Source organism: Euphorbia lathyris, chromosome 1 (genome assembly GCF_963576675.1).
Source record: "Euphorbia lathyris chromosome 1, ddEupLath1.1, whole genome shotgun sequence".
Taxonomy (NCBI): domain Eukaryota; kingdom Viridiplantae; phylum Streptophyta; class Magnoliopsida; order Malpighiales; family Euphorbiaceae; genus Euphorbia; species Euphorbia lathyris.
This window is the reverse complement of record NC_088910.1, coordinates 128997645-129019673: the sequence shown is the minus strand read 5'-3', so window position 1 is coordinate 129019673 and position 22029 is coordinate 128997645. Positions and strand designations below refer to the sequence as shown.

Sequence of the window (22029 nt, the reverse complement as noted above, 5' to 3'; positions counted from 1 at the left end):
TTTTTATTGCCTTTTTAAATTTCATTATAGAGATAACATGTGGGTTAGGACTCAATACTTTTGTTTAGTACGAACCTAGGCTTTGCATAAATTCTATAACTTTAGAATCAAGACTAAAATTTCTTAATTAAATCGATCCTTTGTGTTAACGTCTTTACATTTAAGAACAAATAACGAAACTTTTAATTAATTTTCGAGGGAGGTAGTGTGTCGGAAAAAATTTTAAGAATCAATAAATTAGTTTAATTATTTTGTTGTTTATTTGATTTTTTTTATTTTTGTTTTTGTTAGTGCAAAACAAACTGAAAGTGCGGGGTTGCACGGCCCTCCGCGTTATTAAAATGACGTCTATTCCAAGGACGTCGCAAAAGAAAAGAAAGGTAAAAATTAATCTTGAAAAAGGACCCTGGAGGTCAGGTCCTATGCGTGGCGTACCTAGGGGTACGCCCCGCATAGGAGATGCATGTTAAGTCAATTGTGGCCAGAGACACGGATACGCGGGGCGCACTTAAAGAGGCGCTCCGCGTAGACCGTGTATGAAGCCGTTTAATAAATAGAGAAGGTGGGCACGCGGGACGTATATGGGGGTAAGCGCGGCGTGAACTTTATTAAGGTATGCAAAACATAAATAGCAAACACGAAGAAATAAACGAAACTGAACACAAAGCATGAGAAGGGGGAAAATAGATATATAGATTGTAAAATCAAAAGAAAGTACAATACGAAAAGATAAACGGAAAACGAAACATAAAAGAAAAATAGAAAAACGGAAGGAAAAACACAAAAATGACAAAAAAAAACTAGAAACTAAGGTTGAGGTGGAGGAGGATGGCCGTGAATGTTGAAGTGGGCGAAGAAGGCATTGGTGAAGGCGTCGAAGTTGGCCCTATCCGCTTGCCTTTGAGCCTCGAAGGCATCGAAGCGAGCGTCAAGGGCATCGAAGCGTGAGTCGAAGTGGGCCCGATCACGTTGTTGGTTCCCCTCTAAAATATCCAATCGGGCGTAGATGGAGTTGAAGTCGTGGTTGGGAGGTGGGCTAAAGTTGGGTCCGAGATCGGAGTCCCAACCATCTTCCGCTTGTTGCTCGCCCGCCCCTGAAGTCTCACCCAGGTCGGAGGCACGGCGCTTGATGGATGTGAAGGCGTTTTTGTCCAAGGGGCGGGCCTCCAAATGGCGAAGGCGGCCAAGGGCAGCGGAGCCAAGGGCGGAGGTAGCAAAAACAGTGACTAGGTGCCCGAGCCCAAGTTTGGCACGCCTTCGAGTTGGCATTTGGTGAAGCATAGTAGCAACAAGGTAAGAAAGGTCGAAGGTGAGGCCGTTCACGGTACAATAAAGAGCTAAAAGATCAAGTTTGTTGACCTTATTGGACTCGGACTTCCCCATAAAATAGTGGCTGATGAAGCGGTGGAGAAGGTAGAGGATGGGGTCGCGGATGCCACCCGGGTGGAGGTTGGAGACATCGTAGGTGTCCAAGCCGATGATGGAGGCCCATAATTCACGGGCAGTGTCTTCGAAGGGCCAGTGGGCGGTGCCGGGATCCGTTTGCATAGTGAAATGCGTGCGGATCCAGGCGGTGTCAATGGAATAGGGACGGTTGTGAAGGCGGAAGTTGAAGAGGGCGGCACCGGGGACACCATTAGAATCAAGGGTGGAGTAGAATTCTTGAACCAACGACGGGTACACGTGAAGGCGGGCATGAAAATGGTCGTGCCAGCCAAGGGCGCGGAGTTTGTCTTCAAAAGCCCGACGGACATTGTAGTGGTCGAGAGCACTGAGATTGATATATGGAAGGGCCATGACGGTGGAAGGGGAGATGGTGTGGTATTGGACCACCTCCTCTTCCGTGAGAAGGTGAAATGGAGCGTTGTATTGGCGGGTGAGTGGCGGTGTTTCTTCTCGTTCAGGTGGTGATGGTGATTGTTGATTTTGGGAACGAGAAGAGTGGGCCTGAGTGGACCGCGGGGGGCGGATGTCGGCTGCACGCTTGCTTCGAGTCATGATTTTGGGAGGAGTGAGGAAGAGTGTAGGAGGAATAAGAGGAGTTAGAGTGAGTGTAAGGGAAGGATTTGGGAAGAGGGGATGCGTATAAATAGGGGAGGAGAGGGAATCAAAGTGAAATTCGGATTCCCAGAGGGGTACACGTGGCGTGAAGGGGCCACGCCACGCGTATCCCACCTCCTGATTTTATTTTACGCAAAAAATGGCACAGAACGCGGGGCGTGCAGGGGAGCACGCCACGCGTATCGCACCTCCTGGCCGAATTCTCGTGGGAAAATGGCGAGGACGCGGGGCGTGCCTGTGGGTACGCCCCGCGTGGAAGCAGTTTTCGGTTTTTCAAAGAGTTTTTGAATTTTTATGGATTTTAATTGCTATTTAATGTTTTTATTATTTTAATAAGTAATTAAGAGGGTAGCTAGAGAAGTTTGAATTTGAAAAGGTGAAGGGTGATTAGATTGTTAAAAGAGGTGGAGTGAAGAAGTGGGAAAGATATTTGGGGAAGAGGAAAGAGTGATGGGAGAGGTGGAAGGGGAAAAGCTGTCATGGGGAGTTGCAATTCGCAACTCTCTCAGGATACGCGGGGCGTGCCCTAGAGGGCGCCCCGCGTGTCCTTACACGTGGCGATTATTCGGGAAAAGACCTAACGGTCGAAGGTTACGCGGGGCGTGGTAGTGTGTACGCCCCCGTGGCCGTTATTTTTGGTTGCGAATTGGCTGGACCAAGGACGCGGGGCATGGAGGGTACGGCGCCCCGCGTAGCCATATATTTGAGTACAAAAATAAGATCAGAGACTTGGCTACGCGGGGCGCACTGGTGCGTACGCTCCGCGTAAGACTTTGGATGTTAATGGGATTTGTTTTTTTTTTGTGGATTTTTATTTAAAAGAAACAAAAAGATAGAAGGGGAAATAAAAAAAATGGAAAGAAAAAAGACAATAGTGAAAAACGGATATGATACATATAAACAAAGGGTTTGAGAAATGCAAGAGGCTACGTTTAGAGTCGGAGTAGCTCGACTTTCTCTTGCGGCGGCTTATTGCAGGCTGTCCGAGTTAGAACTTGATGGGTCCGAACTTCTACTGTTAAGGAGAGTTATTGCTTGTCCGGACTCTCTATTTTTGCCCCGCGGGTTTTGCTCGGTGTTTGCCGGGAGAGTTCCTAACTGCCTCTCATGTTGCTGACGATTCAAATGGGCTACCTGGCGGCTTAGGTCCCTGCAAAACACCTCACTATCGGCAAGAGGGTTAGGATGTCCTTTAACAAGGAAGTTATCGATTGACCATGCACGTTGTCGGGAGGCTGAGTGTTCCGACCACCGGGTATGGTTTGTGATTTCCCTAGCCCATTTTCCCGATATTCTTGATGAAAGTCGGGTGGGGGCCTCAATACATTATTATTATTGCCATACGACAAGTTAGGGTGTTGGTATCGAGGTCTCCACCCGTTGTCATTATTATTGTGGTGGTGTGAATATGAGTTCGGGTTAGGGTTGTACCTTTGATTACCTCCTATGTAACTTACATTTTCGGTGTCACCGGTGGAAGGGCTACCGATATGGCAATTAAGTCCGTCATGATCTCAACCACAATGATTGCACATCAGGACATGTGCATCTTTGTTGAGGCTCAACTGTGCTATCAAAGCGTCTAGTTTCTTATTCATTTCCGCCATGGAACTTTTTGGAGCCTCTTTCTCCACGACGAACGTTTGATGTCGCGGGGGTCCGGCAAGCCGATCTTCTTGCCACTTTACGCTTTTCCTTGCGAGCTCGTGGATGAGCTCATACGCTTCGCTGGCCGATTTCCTAAACAGGTCCCCACCTGTTGCGGAATCCACGGTAGCACGATTAGTAGGCGTTAATCCGTGATAGAAAGTACTTACAAGATCGTGCTTGGGGATATCGTGGTACGGGCAGCTTCGAAGCAATTTTCGAAATCTCGCCCAAGCCGCATGAAGGGCTTCGTGCTCGAGTTGCCGAAAGGAAGTGATATCGTTCCCCAACTTAACCGTTTTGGACGGCGGGAAGTAGTAGGAAAGGAACTCCATTTCAAGATCCTCCCATGATGTAATTGATCCCGCCTCCAACGAGTGCAACCACTCCAATGCTTGTCTTGTCAAAGAGAAAGGAAACAACTTTAGTCGCACAGCCTCAACCGGAACACCGTTTTGCCGAGAAGTATCGGCACACATAAGAAATTTATCGAGATGTTCGTTAGGGTTCTCATGGAGTTCCCCTCCGAATTGACACTAGTACAGAAATTCTTACTTGTGTCGCACTTTTTCATGTTGTTGTGTCGTACTTTTATGCGACACAACAGGGGTGCGACACAAGAACTTTGCATCGCTCTTGAGAGCGACACAAGCTACTCATCTGTTGTGTCGCACTTATCAAGCGCGTGATACAATAGAGCGATAACTCTTGTGATGCGCTTCTAGAGTGCGCGACACAACATATGATAATTCTTATGACGCGCTCCAAGGGTGTGCGACAAAAGCTCCCTGATTAATCTGGTACACTTTGTATCGCTCCTTCCTCACGCGCGACGCAAAATATTGATATTTAAAAAAATATATATATATATATATATTGGATTGAATGGAGCTCTAATATTGAACTATAATCAAGCATAAATATTACCACAGTAATCCGACGTAATTGTAGGCAAAAGGTTTTTCATTGAAATAGGGAAACTGTAATGAATGTTGAACCAACTAATAAATTAATAGCAGTGCACAATGTAATGATCTTTTTTTTCAAGGACATAGTCAAATAAAAAAGATTAGTTAATAGTACTGTAATTAACAGTAAACAAGATTAGTTACCCTATATTACTGAAATGAACTGCGAACACAAAAAAACTAACATATACTCAGTGTTGAAATCCTGCCATCTTCTCTGCTAACTCGACTTTGGACATATTCTTAGAGTTGCAGCATAACTTACATGTCAATCACAAGTTCGATGAGGACGCTCACAGCCACATCCACTGAGGGCTTTCCACTGTTGTTGCTTAATCTAGATGATACAGTCAAATTATAAGAACTTGGACAATGTCTTTGAGCTAACTGCAACAATAACCTCACATACTTCAGTAGGGTTCAACCTTAATGATTGCTGTTCACTGATCAAATTTATTTAAAATAAAAATATGAGATGAGGGAGAAATCAGGTAACTAATATCAATTGTTAACATATAAACAAAGCTGACAATAATTCCATAATTTCCCTCACACACTAGATTAATTAAGAAAATAAATTACAGGATATGTTCATTTTAAATTGAACCAAAAGGTGGAGCCACCAATAATTCCATAAATTCCCTCATACACAAGATTAATTAAGAAAATAAATTACAGGACATGTTGATAGGGGTCAAAAACCCCTATCTTTGGATACGGTTTTAGGACGGTTTTTAGAGTTATTCGGTTAATAAGCGAGCAATTCTCGCATTTAAATGCTTTTGTGTGAGTTAGTTAGGAATTGAAAACATTCTATTTACTTTTCGCCGTTTAGGCTCGTTTTGTAATCAATTTAGGCAAATACGGCCGAAATAGCATGCGTATTAGAATTCCGTTATCTTTTGAAGCTAATTGGTCCGTCAAAAGTCGCACCAAACGAAGCGTTTGCTCAAAATAAGCGATTGACGGATCAATTTGGCTTTTTGGACTAATGTTTTCCGGAGTTTTTATGCTTATGCAGGTGAGAAGTCGGACGAAAAAGGTCGCGGAACTCATCGAGCTTGGATCGAGCACGCTTCTGGCGAAAACGCTCGGCGAGAGCAGGAGCCTGCTTGCCGAGCAGGCCACCAGGCGCCTGCTCGGCGAGCAGGGGGCTGCTCGGCGCGAGCAGCCTTCCCTGCTCGGCGAGCAGCCCTGCGGGAATTGGTCAAAAAGACCAATTCCGCCCCCACGAAGCCACGTTCGGCCCCACGTCTTCCTACACCAACAAGGACACAAAAATAGGTCAAAACGAGGCCCGAGACGCGTCTATAAATAGGATTTTTCAATTGTAATTAGAAATTTTTCGTTTTTGTAAATTATTTTAGCTTTCCCCTTGTAATTCCTCTCCATCTTCTCCATCTTCCTCAACCTCCATTGAAGCTCCTTCAAAGCTTTCTCCCGAGGAATTACCAAGGTCCGTCCTTAAGATTAAGTCGCCGGCTGCAGAGTAAACAGGTTCCCTGAAAGGGATTTTTGTATCTCCTTTTATCTTTCCATGTTTGTACTCTTTGATACAGTTGCCGAACTTGACTTATTGTATCTTGTGACAATTATCTTCGCCTTTAATAATAATTTAGCTCTTGTTTTGTTCTATGATTATTTGTCTAATCTCTGTCTTACGCTTTATTCAATTGGTTTAACTCATTCAAAAGCCCCAAAATCTAGTAGGCACATATTGCGAGCTGAATCTGACCTAGTCAGAGCCTAGGAGATTGACGACCTCTTAGTTGATTAAGCGCCAATTTACTGAGCCTTAGACGTAGTTTCGGCCTTAGGGAATCACGCGCTAGGAACCTCAGGAGGGTAAGTAGGGTTAATCGCCTTGAATACAAGTGACTCAGATTAGGTTTTTATTAAATAGACTTGATAATCTATCTTTATTATTATCATTCATACCATGTTCCTTCGAATAGTTTCATTAATGAAAGATCAATTAGGGGTAGAGTAACTTAGTTAGGCGTAGAATAACTTAGATAATTTAGTTAGAATTAGATAACTTAGCTAGGATTAGTATAATTCAACCTAGGAGTAGATTAATTAAACAAACCAAACTCAAAACCCCCTAAGCCTAGATAACATCCGAGACCAAGTAGCTTGATACTTGCAGAAATAAATCCTGTGGACGATAACCTGGACTTAAACTAGAAATTTATTACTTGATAACGACGGGGTACACTTATCCCTCAGTGAGGATTCTCCGGAATCCGCATCAAGTTTTTGGCGCCGTTGCCGGGGATTTATTTCTTCTGCAATATCGAACCAAAGGTCGACTTGTTAGTTTAGGCATTCATTGTGAATATCTTTGTTTATATCGTTTATACTTGTTGATATATGATTTCTTTATACTTTTCTATACTTGTTCATATCTGTATACTGTTACTTATCAACTTTTGTGCTAGAACTTCACTTTTTCTCAGCATTCTCTGATCAATGAATTGGCAAGAAAAAGTCGAGTGGCAAGCTCAAAAGTTTACTATCCCATCAAGACAATACATTCATGCCCTGGAGAATGAGGCTCCCAATCCCTCCATGGCCGACTTAAATGAGAAAATGGATATCTTGATGGCGAAACTGAGCCTCAACACCAATGAAAGTGTAAGTTTTGTGGGTAATCACCAAAGGTATAATTCTAACCCCAATTCTTACAGCTTTTATAGTAGTGATTGGAGGAGACCTCAACACTCAAATCTGTCCTACGGGAACCCTAACATGCTGAGGCCTCCAAATAGGTTTGTTAATGAGCACAGGGAAAACGAATTGGGAATGTTCCCTTACGAGCAAGCAAGCCAAGTTCCTCCATAACCCTCTAGCTCACGAGATGAGGTGCTGTCCCTTTTGAAAGGAATATCAGCCCGACTTACAATCACTGAGGAGGTTTGCAAGGACTTGAGCAACCAATTGGCTCAAATAAACCATGAGATGCAAGAGCACTCCCGAGATGCCCTCCCAAGCATAAAGGAAAACATAGAAATCCCACAAAGGGAATCAACTCAAGCCATCTCTTTGAGGAATGACAAAAAGGTAGAACCAAGTCCACTATCACATCCATCACTCGAGGTAAGTGAGGAACCGGAAGCGGTAAGCAACCCCGGTTCAAAATCTGAAATTCTAAATCATGTGATAGAGATAAAAGATCAAATCAAAACTTGTGTATCTCAACTACCTTTTCCTCAGATTAGTACAATTAAATCAAAACACTTATATAGAAGATGCCCTAGCCGCCGGAGATCCCTTTGTCGCCGTCGTCCAGGATGAGCTCGCCGCAGGTAGATCTTGATGATCACGTTGACATCAGAGTTCTCTTCAATCTAAAGCTCCATTTTGGAGCGCCTCAGACACAAAAAGCGGCGCCTACGCTTCCGAAAGCAGCGCCACAGACGTACCCTAGTTACACCACCATCCTGAAACGCAATATTCCCGTGACACCTTCTTCTTCAGCAACAGTTTCGGAGTTCGGAGGGGTTCGATCAGTCAAAATATCACAAGCAGCGTATGACAGAAGAATTGCGCTATGCGAACATTCATTAATCGGCAGGTTAATTTTATCCAAGGGTGACTCACCAAGGAAGGTTTCTGAATTGAAAACGATTCTATCATCGGAATGGGGGTTAAAGGATTCATGGAAGCTCATATCAGTTGGAAGGGGGTTTTATCATGTCTTTCTTCAATCAAGGGAATCCAAGGATCAGGTTCTCAGCAAAGGAATATTGAATCTAAAGCCAGGAACTTTTCGGCTACAACCCTGGAAGGCCGACTTTGATCCAATGGCGGAGAAATCAACACATGCTCAGGTATGGGTCCGACTTTATGCTCTGCCTTGGGAATACTGGGACAGGCAAATATTATCTGATATAGCCAAGGGGCTGGGCGGTTTGATTAGATTGGACAAAGCCACCTTAGAGGGGGAATTCGGACACTTTGCTAGGATGTTGATTGATATTGATCTAGCTGAAGAGCTTCCTTGTAAGTTAGGAATTGAGAGGGAGGGTAAGAAATTCTGGATTGAAGTGGTTTATAAGAAATTGCCAAGTTTTTGTAAGGTTTGTTCCAATATTGGACACATGGCCTATGAATGCAAAAGGAACTTGAAACCGGTTCCAAATAAGGTAAAGAACGTAGATCATACAATGGGTTTTGGAGGGAAGAAAACTCAAAGTTCAACAAATGCTATTGTCCCTGTAACAAAAATCACAAATAATCTGATATATGATCTGCGCACTCCACAGGCAGAAAATCAGTCGGAATCAGAGGAATCCTCGGATGAGGGGGAAGAGTTTCATACAGATGTTGAGGAACGACCGTCTTCTCCGGGTAATTCGAACATTAAAGATGCATTGCTAGGGTCTGCTCCACAAACGGGGGATCTAACGGCAATTTTGGCAGGAAACATGGAAGATCCATTTGCTGATATAACAGTACATTCATCCCCGGGAATATTGAATACAGGAATTCCAAATGAGAAAGAGTTACATGGTCTTGTGGGTGAGCCAGTCGTTGAAGGGATACTAAGCCCACCTCTGCGACAAGCTGAAACGGTATCTCCTTGTTCTTCAAAAAGTTGGGCGGATGAAATGGAACAGGAAAGATGGAAGGAAATTGTGGTTAAAAAGGACAGCATACCCCTGGAGCAAAGAACTCGCATCAAACGAGCAGGAAGACCCCCAAAACGTTTTAAATGAACGTTTTATTTTGGAACTGCAGAGGTATCCTTAACACGGATACCAAACGCTACTTCAGGAATTTATACTCAGTACACAAGCCAGATATTGTCTGTTTAGTGGAACCGATGGGGAATTTTGCTGACAGTGATCACAGGTTTTGGAATAATATAGGTTTATCCTTTGTAGCTTGTAACTCAACGGAAAGAGAGAGGATGTGGGTCCTCAAGTCTGATTGTGTCACCCATCAAGTTGCAACTGTGGTAACGCATGACCAATGCATTCTCTTACGGTACGTATTGCAGGGCGTTGAGCATTACTTGTGTTTCGTCTATGGCAGTAATTGGGTTGATAGACGCCGACTCTTATTTGAGCGGATTCAGAATCTCCGAATTGAGCATCCAGGCCTGTGGATGCTAATTGGAGACTTTAATGCAGTTCTTGGCGCTCATGAGAAGACTGGGAGAGCCCCCGCAGCGCGCCCCTGTAGGGATCTCAGAGAGTTCATTGACCAAGGGGAATGGAGGGAAGTCCACACCATTGGATCCTTTTACACCTGGTCGAATGGCAGACAAGGCTCGGCAAGGGTTGACTGCCGAATTGACAGAGTTCTGGTTTCGGGAGATTTTGCAGATAAGTGGTCAAATAGTTGCCCTGTTCTCAACAGGCATCATTCTGATCACAATCCGTTACTCTTTAGATTCTCGAGTGGCATCAGCCGCCCTTCAAGATTCAGATTTCAGTCCATGTGGGTTTCGCATCCGAATCTGAAGGAAATTATTCAGGAATACTGGAATAGTCCGCATCCCGGCATTAGGCCGATGCATCTTCTGATTCATAAGCTCCGTGGGCTCCGGACAGTTCTGCGTGGGTGGAACAAAGAAGTCTTTGGGAACTTAGACAAAAATATCAGTGACAGTGAGCATGTCTTAGCACAAATTCAAGCCAACATTAGTGCTAATGGTATCTCCCCGGAGAGACACGAAAGACAATTACAGGCCCATGCCTCGCTTGACCTCAATATATTGCAGAAGGAAACATATCTGAAAGAAAAAAGCAGAGTTAACTGGCTAGAGCTCGGGGACAGGAATAGCCGTTTTTTTCACAGAGTAGCGGCGCAGCGTAAGTCGTCGGCCGGAATACAAGCGCTGCGTATAAATGGGCTAATTGAAACAGATCCGACTGCCATATCGGATCATACAACGTCACATTTTGCCGAGCTCTTCAGGAATCCCAGTCCTGGTATTGTGGATTTGTCTGAGGTAAGGGAGATAGTGCCTAATTGTGTATCGCAAGATATGAACTCGGAACTGGTCAGGGATCCGTCTGATGAAGAGATTCAGGCCACTGTAATGGGCATGTCGGCAACCAGCGCGCCAGGTCCTGACGGTTTCACTGGTATTTTTTTCAGAGTTATTGGAGCATTGTAGGGGCAGACGTGTGCGATATGGTGCATTGGTTCTTCCGAAATGGGATAGTTACTCCAGGCCTGAACTCAAGCATAATGGCTCTTATTCCAAAGGTAGAGGGTGCGATAAGCATTGATCAATATAGGCCAATTGCTATGAGCAATTTCAGTTTTAAGCTGATAACTAAAATTCTAGCTGATAGGCTAACGCAGGTGGCTGGCCAGATAATAACAGATAATCAATTCGGATTCATCAAAGGCCGTAGCATTCATCAATGCATCGCTATTGCCTCGGAAGGCGTCAATTGTCTGCAAAAACGATGTTTTGGAGGAAACATGAGCATGAAAATTGATATAAAAAAGGCTTTTGATACACTTGACTGGAATTTCTTGCTTGAGGTCTTAGACGCTTTTGGCTTTTCACTAAAGTTTAGAGACTGGATTCTCACAATACTGTCATCTGCTAGATTATCAATCATGACGCCTTTGGGGGTCTCGGGCTACTTCGCTTGCTCCCGTGGGGTCCGACAGGGAGATCCGCTCTCACCTATATTATTTGCAATTACGGAGGATTATCTTAGCAGATATATTTGCAGGCTGGTGGAAAGAGGGGATTTGGATCCTGTGCGTTATTCCAATTCTCAGAGGTTGCCTACGCATCTGTTATACGCTGATGACATTCTCTTGTTTTGCAGAGCCTCACTGAGGAATGTTAGAGTTATTGCTTCCATGTTTGCGAGCTATGGTATCATTGCAGGGCAGTAGGTGAATTGGGCAAAGTCTGACCTTTTCTTTGGGACCCCAATAACATCTCGACGAGCTAGTCGAATGGCTGATATTACAGGGATTAAACTTGGCAAGATTCCTTTCATCTACTTGGGTATCCCTCTTTTCTCGGGGGCTCCTAAACCAGATCATTTAAGGAATATTGCAGACAAAACCATCTCGGCTTTTTCTAGATGGAAAGGCACAGCCCTCTCTACGGCAGGACGACTAACTTTAGTGAAGGCGGTGGTTATGAGCTCACTGACACATTCGTTCATCATTTATAAGTGGCCCCGGAGTCTTTTGAAGAAGCTCGTTAGCAGTATGAGAAACTTTGTCTGGACTGGTTCGGTCGCTAAGCAAAAGTTGGTTCCCGTGGCTTGGCGGGTTTGCACAATGCCGATGGTTCAAGGCGGTTTGGGAATAAAAAATTTGGCGCGTTGGAATACAGCCTTATCTGGGAAAATTGCCTGGGGAGTCATAGCTGATACAAGTCTTTGCTTCTCTCTTCTAAGATCTCGCTTCCTCAACACAGCGGGGTTGGCAAGGAGATGTATATCTCTGTCCTCGGTTTGGATTTCTATTAAAACCTCCTATCAGACGCTTCGGGATCATAGCTTCTGGCTGATAGGAGAGAATTCCACGCTCAGCTTTTGGAATTCGGAGTGGATCAGACCAACGTTAGCAGATAGGCTTAACTTGGATCGGGCGGTGCGAGATAGGCGTTTGGAAAGGATTAATGAGTACAGAATTAACGGAGTTTGGGAAATCCCAGATTTATCGCCTGATATTAGAGCTGCTGTTCTCGCGGTTTCCCCAGGTGGTCGGACCACGGACTTGTGCTTTTGGAAGCCTGCTACGAATGGTTTCTTCACGGTTTCCCTGTTCTATAAATGGCTTTCACCATCACCTACCAGGCATTTCGCAAATCGAATCTGGAAAGCTTATATTCCCCCCTCGCACTCAATGATAGCCTAGAGAGCGTCCTAGGGCAGACTGCCGACTCAGAAGCTGCTGCAGTCCTGCGGTATCTCCATGGCTTCCATGTGCTGCCTTTGCAAGTCCCACGAGGAAAGTCTTGATCATCTGCTGCTTACCTGCGAGTTTGCTAGGCAAATATGGAGAGGTGTTGAGGGCTTGTTTGGCCGTAGATTGAACACAGAACAATCCGTTCATGATTTTCTTGCTCAAACCCTGACGGCCCGCTTTAGCACACAGATACAATTCCTTTGGCACAGCGCAATAGTTCATGGATTATGGGTTCTTTGGAGAGCTAGAAATGGGTGTATCTTTGAAGAGGAGCCTCCGAATATACATCAATCACTTCGGTTACTATGGGCCTGTATTAGAGGTTCTGATTTTCTGGGGAAAGGGACAGTTTGGAATTCACAGGTTGAACTTCAAGTTCTATCTTCCCTTGCCTTGAAGCCGCGATTAGGTGCAGTGTCGCGTATCATCCCAGTGCGCTGGCAGAGACCGCCTAAAGGGTGGTGGAAGGTGAACACAGATGGATCTTTCTTGGCGGGTTCAGAGGTGGCTGGCTGCGGAGGTGTTTTCCGCACTGATACGGGTCATGCGGTTGGTTCGTTTGCTTTATCGTTTAAAACTCAGTTTGCGCACATTGCCGAGTTAAAAGCAGCCATGACTGCTATTACACAAGCCCGCAGCAGGAACTGGAATAAACTTTGGCTGGAGAGCGACTCAACTTCTGTAGTTCACTTTCTTCGGAACAGAACAGGCAACATTCCTTGGCAGCTTCATCAGGATTGGGACAATTGTTTACGGGCTCTAGAAACAATGAGTTTGGTCGCCTCTCACGTATTTCGGGAAGGAAACCAAGTCGCATATAAGATTGCTAATTTTGGTCGAACTTGTGATGAGATGGTTTGGTGGGATTCTGCTCCGGCTTTTTGTTTAGCTTTAATTAATGATAATGCTATTGGCCGTTTGGCCTACAAGTTTTGTTAAATCATTGTAATTTTTGCTTCTCATTAATAATATCGGGTCTGGTTGGGTGGTTCGTTCGGGGGTGCCAACATAGTTGGGATTTCCGTCTTCCGCCTTTCCTTTCCTCGTCTTTAATTAAAAAAACTACCTTTTCCTCAAAAATTAGAAAAGTTTAGGTTTGCTTCATGCTCAGAAGTTTTCATTCTCTTCGACCTACTAAGAGAATCCAAAAGGGAGCAAACCAAACTTTTTCATAATATGTTTAAATTCGACCTCCTGCTTTCATTAAACTTATTAGAGGCTCTTAATCCGTTTTGTAGGTACGGGTTATTTCTCAAGGAGTTCGAGTTCCTAATGCGAGTAGAAGCTTACACCTAGGAAGGAACTCCATGTCGAGCTAACCGACTATAAAGTAGCGCTTCTTGGGAGGCAACCCAAGTTTTGATTAAACTTTTTCTAGGTTTGTTTTTTTTTTTTCAATTATAGATTTCTGTTTTTAACTTTGATTAGTAAGTTGTCTTCTCCACCCTAACTTTTTTTGCACATGCGCTTGATGGTTTTAGATGCAATGTTGGAACTTATTGCATATTTTAAGTGTGAGGAGGAGGGGTAGACAAACTTACAAAAATTGTATAAATTTTAAATTTTTGTTGCGTCGTGTCTAGTTTAGTTTAGCGTTTTTTTAGGTTTTGTTTATGTTTTTGCATGTTTAGGACCTAAAACCGTGAACCTCCTTCGAATCTAAACTTCGTTATTTGTCTTTGAGGGCTGAGAACCGAATCTAAAATTGCATGACAACTAGTTTAGGCGTAGGACACAACTCTTGTATCTGTAAAAGCATGAGCTATAGTTTGCATTTAGACCCTACTTTTGAAGAAATGCTAAAATCATTACTTAGGTAGATAACTTAAGAATTGAAGGTATGTGATATTAAACTTGAGTTTGGGGAAAACTAGTAAACACAAAATTGAAACCCAAAGAATTGTGAGCTGAATTTGAGCCTAAGAGCGGACATCAAAAATCTCTTTTTCTTGACATTTTTGTGTGAATGCTTTGACTTGTGGAAGATTACAGATTTTGCACATAATACTGTGTTGAACTTGCATGCAATGATTTGAGATGATAAACGATGAATCAGCCTCATTAGAATTAATCATTTTCTTTACCTTATTTTTTCTTTTTCATCCACTCTAGGAAGCCCCTTTGAGCCGACATTTTTGTAGTTGTAGGTCTTTCTTTCGTTCTAACCCGTTTTTGCGAACCACAACTTGGTTCGCTACTTAACCTTTGTTTTTGCAAGCTCGAATTGAGCCTTGTTTTCTTCTAGCGCTTTATCTTTGTTTATGGTGTTACAGTAGCAAGCCAAAAGGCTAAGAAGTGAATGAGCATCACTATCCCAAAAAGAAAAAAACAAAGGGAAAATAGAAAAAAAAAAAAAGAAAAAAAAAAAGAGACGAACAAGAGGGAAGAACTTCATTCCCCAGTTCTTAAAAATAAATAAAAAACGTCTCAAGAAAACATTCCAAAAAGAAAATAATAAAGGATGAATAAAAAGCTCAGTCACTTCGTATTTGCTAAAGCCATTTTAACTTTGTTTTTGTAGCGTTAGAACTTTTAACCCTTGTTGTACCTTTAACCCCCTAACCACATTACAACCCCAATTAGAGGCTGTTTTTGATATCATCGGAGTCATATAGCATAGTAGAGGAACTCGGATGAACGTGCAAAATCAACGTAATCCTAAGCAAGAACATAAGCCGAGAGTAAACACCTTAGCCACCGAAAATTGTGTGAATGAGTGAACTACCTATGGTGAGGTGTCTTACTTAGCAATCCCCTTAAACTCGTTTAATTGAACATGTGTCCACAACAACAAAGCCTTAGTCCCGAAATGATTCGGGGTCGGCTAACATGAACCATCATATAAAACCGTGAAAGTCAAGTCGTGTCAGCGACACAGATTCGCTCCCTCCAATCCGTCCTATCCACTACCATATTTTCCTCAATTCCCAGTAAACTCATATCACTCTCGATCACCCTCCTCCAAGTTTGCTTAGGTCTTCCCCTACCCCTCACCACTACCTCCCTTTGCCACTCTTCGGTTCTCCTAACCGGCGCACCAAGCGCTCTACGTCTCACATGGCCAAACCACCTTAGTCGGTTTTCTCTCATTTTATTCTCAATAGATGTGACCCCTACTTTTGTCCTAATTATTTCATTACGCACCCGGTCCTTTCTCGTATGACCACACATCCATCTCAACATACGCATCTCCGCCACCGACATCTTATGGATGTGGCAGTGTTTCACTGCCCAACACTTCGTACCATATAACAGTGCTGGTCTAATTGCCGTCCGGTAGAATTTTCCCTTCAATCTATTAGGCATGCCGGGATCACAAAGGAAACCCGTAGCACTCTTCCACTTCGACCAACCAGCTTTAATCCTATGAGCAACATCTCCATCTACTTCTCCATCCGTTTGGATAATAGATCCTAAATACCGGGAGCAATCCGAGGCTTGAACAACTCTCCCATAATTGAACATGTGTCCATTTGCTTAAAACTATGACCCATGATAATTGAAATGCAGCTTTTGGATATCGTGTCTCCACTTTGTATTTCCGGATGCATGTAATTACAGATGCTCGAAATTGTGTCAAGCACCTAGTCAAACTGGGAAGTTTTCTAGCTTGCTTGTGATGGCGGGTTTAGTTTTTTAGTTTACTTGGGGACAAGTAAAGTTTTAAGTGCGATGAGGTTTGATAGGGGTCAAAAAACCCTATCTTTGGGTACGGTTTTAGGACGGTTTTTAGAGTTATTCGGTTAATAAGCGAGCAATTCTCGCATTTAAATGCTTTTGTGTGAGTTAGTTAGGAATTGAAAACATTCTATTTACTTTTCGCCGTTTAGGCTCGTTTTGTAATCAATTTAGGCAAATACGGCCGAAATAGCATGCGTATTAGAATTCCGTTATCTTTTGAAGCTAATTGGTCCGTCAAAAGTCGCACCAAACGAAGCGTTTGCTCAAAATAAGCGATTGACGGATCAATTTGGCTTTTTGGACTAATGTTTTCCGGAGTTTTTATGCGTATGCAGGTGTGAAGTCGGACGAAAAAGGTCACGGAACTCATCGAGCTTGGATCGAGCATGCTTCGGGCGAAAACGCTGGGCGATCAGGGCCCCACGGGCCATTTCTGCTCGCCGAGCAGGCCGCCAGAGGCCTGCTCGGCGAGCAGCGCCTGCTCGGCGAGTAGGGGGCTGCTCGGCGCGAGCAGCCTTCCCTGCTCGGCGAGCAGCCCTGCGGGAATTGGTCAAAAAGACCAATTCCGCCCCCACGAAGCCACGTTCGGCCCCACGTCTTCCTACACCAACAAGGACACGAAAATAGGTCAAAACGAGGCCCGAGACGCGTCTATAAATAGGATTTTTCAATTGTAATTAGAAATCTTTCGTTTTTGTAAATTATTTTAGCTTTCCCCTTGTAATTCCTCTCCATCTTCTCCATCTTCCTCAACCTCCATTGAAGCTCCTTCAAAGCTTTCTCCTGAGGAATTACCAAGGTCCGTCCTTAAGATTAAGTCGCCGGCTGCAAAGTAAACAGGTTCCCTGAAAGGGATTTTTGTATCTCCTTTTATCTTTCCATGTTTGTACTCTTTGATACAGTTGCCGAACTTGACTTATTGTATCTTGTGACAATTATCTTCGCCTTTAATAATAATTTAGCTCTTATTTTGTTCTATGATTATTTGTCTAATCTCTGTCTTACGCTTTATTCAATTGGTTTAACTCATTCAAAAGCCCCAAAATCTAGTAGGCACATATTGCGAGCTGAATCTGTCCTAGTCAGAGCCTAGGAGATTGACGACCTCTTAGTTGATTAAGCGCCAATTTACTGAGCCTTAGACCTAGTTTCGGCCTTAGGGAATCACGCGCTAGGAACCTCAGGAGGGTAAGTAGGGTTAATCGCTTTGAATACAAGTGACTCAGATTAGGTTTTTATTCAATAGACTTGATAATCTATCTTTATTATTATCGTTCATATCATGTTCCTTCAAATAGTTTCATTAATGAAAGATCAATTAGGGGTAGAGTAACTTAGTTAGGCGTAGAATAACTTAGATAATTTAGTTAGAATTAGATAACTTAGCTAGGATTAGTATAATTCAACTTAGGAGTAGATTAATTAAACAAACCAAACTCAAAACCCCCTAAGCCTAGATAACATCCAAGACCAAGTAGCTTGATACTTGCTGAAATAAATCCTGTGGACGATAACCTGGACTTAAACTAGAAATTTATTACTTGATAACGACGGGGTACACTTATCCCTCAGTGAGGATTCTCCGGAATCCGCATCACATGTTCATTTTAAATTGAAACAAAAGGTGAAGCCACCAACATAAAACTAGATTGGCAAACATATATAGAACAAGATATTCCAGAACCATATTTAGTTTGTCAGTTAGTATAATTTCTTTATCTACAAAAAAAAAAAGAATAATTTTATAACATGGGATGAACAAGTACATTCAAGTGTTAGCATTCATCGGAAAGCTGGAGCTCACTAACATAGATGCAAAACTCAAGCCAGTGATTAGAATTGGACATAAAAGAAGACCACAATGAAAATGTCTGTTACATAGACAAAAAGATAACATCACAAGTCTCAACCACAAAATAGGATCTCCCATTTTATACTTGTATCCAACTCGCCCTCTCTTTTGTTTTTACCAACAGTTTACCATGCAACAAGAGATCTATGATGAGACCTGCAAACTTTCTACATTTCCTATCAATAGCTTTAATAACAGCAGTCCGCAAAATAAAGATCAAACCTACACAGAATATCAGCATACGACTATTAGAGATAAAGATCAATATTATCTTTATCCTCATCTCTTCTCTTAATTATCCTAGTTTCATTGTAATTATCGTCCCTTAATTATCTTAGTTTCATTGTAATTATCTTCTCATAAAGGGATAATACTTTCTATCCTTATTAGTTTGTAAACTCTAATGAGTCCCCCCTATGCCTATATAGATCACACAAACGATTATGATATGATAATGCGTTTTTTAGTTACCTATCTCGAGAACTTGGCTCGGAGCCATAAAGGTGAAAAATCCATAGAAATTTGCTTTTTAACAGACTATTTGGACATCAAATGAGTTGAAGCAAGTGCTGATACAATTCGTACATCTGCTCGCAAAATCCTCTTGAAATGCTCTGCAACAAAAAAAAATGACAGAGAATTCACTGCAATTTATCACAACATATATAGATTCATCATATACTCATCAGATCATACTCTAGTAACAAATTTTTCCATTAAAAACTCAAGAAAATGTCACTTAACAAGATACGTAGGAGACTATCTTAACAACAAAAGAAGAAAGTCGCAAGGAAATGGAAACAGAAATTGGTCACATATTACAAAATGGAAATGGAAGCGAAAACAAAATTAAAATGAAAAAGCAAGAGTATCCCTGCAATTGAACATCAAACATTAATTGAGTAAAGATTTAACTTCTGTACCTCTTATCGCCCCAAATCAGATTAACCCTCCAAATAACATCATTAGGAGCACTGAGTGTTAACATTTCTGATTGCATAAAGTACACCTCTAAAACCATTGTATGCATTCAGCTTTGGTTCTATTGACACCATATTTTCATCCATTTGTAAGGATAATGCGCTAACTCCTGTTTCCATTAAGCTTTTGTTATCCTCTTCCACCACTACAATTTCCCTTTGGCAACCCCTTACTGCCCTCATCACCTGCACAATAATACTTTATTAATCAAGACTTAAACCATTGAGATAGTGTAGAGTAAAAAAGTATGCAACTGACCTGGCGAGAATGTTGTGGAGTTAAATGGTGGAAACCATGGAGAGAGGAAGCTAAATTAGAAGCAGAGGAGTAATAGTTTTCGAAACCAGAAGTCTTTGAACCAAAAGGGTAAGTTGGGAATGGAAAGATTGAAGAGATGAAAGAAGGTTTTGAAGGAACTGAAAAGACATGATGAAATTGTTAGAAAGGGAAGATCTATGGAGATCGTCCAGCCTACGAGTGAGAAAATTGTAGAAGCCATTAACAGAAGAAGTAGTGCATGAAGAGGAAGGGTCCATTATAATAAACAACAGCATCAACAATCTGATTGCTCTGCTGATAGCCATTTTGGAATCTGAGTGTCTCCCTTAAGAATCTGGAAATGATCAAAACAGTATGTCAATAGAAGAAAAAGTATCGATCGATACCCTTTGATATAGTACAGCGAGGTTTCTGTCATGGAAAGGGAGATACCCGATGAGAATCACATATAGAATAACACCACATGACCATATATCTGATGTAGCACCATCATAACCTCTATTTAAGAGAATCTCAGGAGCAACATAGTTAGGACTTACACAGGTTGTATACAGTAAACCATCATCCTAATAATTCAGACAAATTTAGCAAAAGAATCAATCATCTGTCACGGGCGTGAGAAACGACAACATTTCGACCACCTAGTTTAGTAAGGAAGCATACCCTAAAATGCTGGGGTAAGGCACTGAGTCCAAAATCAGATATCTTTATATTCCCTTTTGCATCAATAAGAACATTCTCTAGCTGTAAATTCAATGTAATTATATATCTGTCAGAACACAGGACAAACATTCATGTTTACAATGAGCTTCAAGAAGTAAGGAAAATTACCTTCAGATCCCTATGGAAAGCACCTTTGTTGTGACAATAACTTACACCGTCAATCAACTGCTGAAAAAGCTTCCTACCCTCAGCTTCTGTAAGCTTCCCCTTGGATGCCTGTAAGGTAAACGTGAAAGAATGTCAAAGCTAATATAACCAGCTTGAACAAAGTTTTACTACTTTAAAGTAAAGACTAAGATGAGTAAGGTGTTATCTTTCTTTAGCAATTCCCATAGCTCCTCTGCATATTGAGCCATACGAGTTTGGATGTACATCTTTTCTCCTTTTTCATTAGTTTGTTCTCTGCTCACTGCAAAGTCGAGCCTAAACTTATCCGGGGATTTCTCCTTCATTTTTTCGAATTCGTGTCCAGAAATTTCAGTATTATGACCATTTTCGTTTTGATTCAGTGCATCAGTTAGTTTGATAAATTCATTTGCCTCACCTCCTTGTAGAGCAATGAGCTACTTGTTGGGACACCCAAGAAGAGCCACGCCAGACCATTGAACTGAACAGCACAAAATAAAATTGGAGTTAGTTACTTCTTTTGGTTTTTGCTACCTATTTGAATCCAGATTCAAGCAGGGAATGACGAATGGATAGGGCTAAAAAGCAATCCCAACAAAGGTTTTCACCGTTCGAAAGGCTTGTATTGTACTTGAGACCTGGACCATAACTACTAAGTAATCATTTAATGCAAAGGGATTGATTGGGGATGTTGATTTCCGCCGGTGGATTGTGTTATTTCAATGGTTGTTACATAAGTAAGACCTAGATTATTGACTTATTGGTTGTAAAATCAGGCATGGGATGTTGTTTACTACATTTGATTTCAGTGAGATTCTCAATTCAGAAAAGACCAAGGAGATGTTATTGTACCTGATAGTCCTCATGCTTCTCAAAGAACATTTTCCACAAAAATGACCGGAAAGGAGCAATACCAGTTCCAGTTGCAAGCTGCACGGTCAAAATCCAATTCAAGAGTTAAATGTATTGGAATTTTTTACAGGTAAAAGAACATAAACCATTAACAGAAACCATAAACAAGAACAAAACTCATTAACAGAAGAGAAATTTCCACAAACCTGTGAAGCTATGGAGTAGGAGGCGTTGAAGTTGTCCGATCGGAGGCTTTGAGGTGGCATAAGCCTTGCCACGGCGGAAGAAATCTCAGGCGGCCGGCCGTATAGGGAAGAAAGGAGGTGGCGGCAGTCGATGGGGAAGAAGAAACAGAGAAAGAAATCGTGATTTTTGGGTCCGATTTTTAGGGTTTAATGTTTCTTCTGGCTTTGAGGTGGCTGCACTAAAAATAAAACCTTTTCTTTTTGTTTATTAAATTTTTTTAGACAGAAAAAATATGTTTTATGGTTTACATATTTTTTTAATTTCATGTGATTTTAATAAATTGTATAAATTTGTAACAATTTTTTAATCTATCAATATTTTTTTAAATTTATTTTTTTTATATTTAAAAAATTATGATTAATATTAGTATTATACTAATTATTAATTAATAGTTTTATACTAATTAATAATAGTTATAGCATTATTTTTTAATATATTATTACAGTTAATTAAATTATTTTTTATTTTTAATTAATGTATATGTGATAAGTTTTTAAGTTTATATGTATGTACATGCTATTTGATTTTTATCATTTTTTTAATTCTTTAATATTTTAAGAAATATGAAGAAAAAATAATTATATTCAAATAGTAGTTTGTATTAATTGTGTCGCACTTTTAAAAAGGAGCGACACAAAAATAACACACTTCTTGTGTCGCTTTGTTAAAGACGCGTCACAAGGTTGCTTTTGTGTCACACTGTAAGACAAG

At 41.7% G+C, this 22029-nt stretch overlaps 2 protein-coding genes across 4 annotated transcripts in view; both read right to left on the bottom strand.

Annotated features, from left to right (window-relative positions):
- Window positions 1-4989: 4989 nt before the first annotated feature.
- Window positions 4990-21515, bottom strand: LOC136210983 (CBL-interacting serine/threonine-protein kinase 1-like). Of its 3 annotated transcripts, none has more exons than XM_066002469.1 (10): window positions 21279-21507; window positions 21073-21150; window positions 20639-20701; window positions 20203-20310; window positions 20035-20115; window positions 19804-19937; window positions 19351-19705; window positions 19035-19277; window positions 18583-18725; window positions 4990-5013 (listed from the first exon to the last, which is right to left on the bottom strand). In XM_066002469.1, exons 1-7 carry the CDS (start codon window positions 21336-21338, stop codon window positions 19591-19593), a joined length of 639 nt encoding a protein of 212 aa, XP_065858541.1. In that variant the 5' UTR covers window positions 21339-21507; the 3' UTR covers window positions 4990-5013; window positions 18583-18725; window positions 19035-19277; window positions 19351-19590. The 3 variants fall into 3 exon arrangements, with proteins under 3 accessions (XP_065858541.1, XP_065858540.1, XP_065858542.1); XM_066002468.1 differs by lacking the exon at window positions 4990-5013 and adding an exon at window positions 17985-18333; XM_066002470.1 differs by lacking the exons at window positions 4990-5013; window positions 19804-19937 and adding an exon at window positions 17985-18333 and having other exon boundaries at window positions 21279-21515.
- Window positions 15376-22029, bottom strand: part of LOC136210982 (uncharacterized) — a 53482-nt gene continuing 46828 nt past the window's right edge. Inside the window, exon 2 of the mRNA XM_066002466.1 lies at window positions 15376-15578. Within this exon, the coding sequence (XP_065858538.1) occupies window positions 15435-15578 (144 nt within the window). The 3' untranslated portion in view covers window positions 15376-15434. The remainder of the gene's footprint in view (window positions 15579-22029) is intronic.

What these genes read in the sequence shown, in the direction of transcription:
- LOC136210983 (XM_066002469.1), bottom strand. Translation starts at nt 21,338, where the DNA reads ATGCCACCTCAAAGCCTCCGATCGGACAACTTCAACGCCTCCTACTCC. An exon ending in CCTACTCCATAGCTTCACAG is followed by an intron (nt 21,151 to 21,278) that starts GTTTGTGGAAAT and finishes TTGACCGTGCAG; the next exon opens with CTTGCAACTGGAACTGGTAT. An exon ending in CCTTACCCCAGCATTTTAGG is followed by an intron (nt 19,938 to 20,034) that starts GTATGCTTCCTT and finishes CTGAATTATTAG; the next exon opens with GATGATGGTTTACTGTATAC.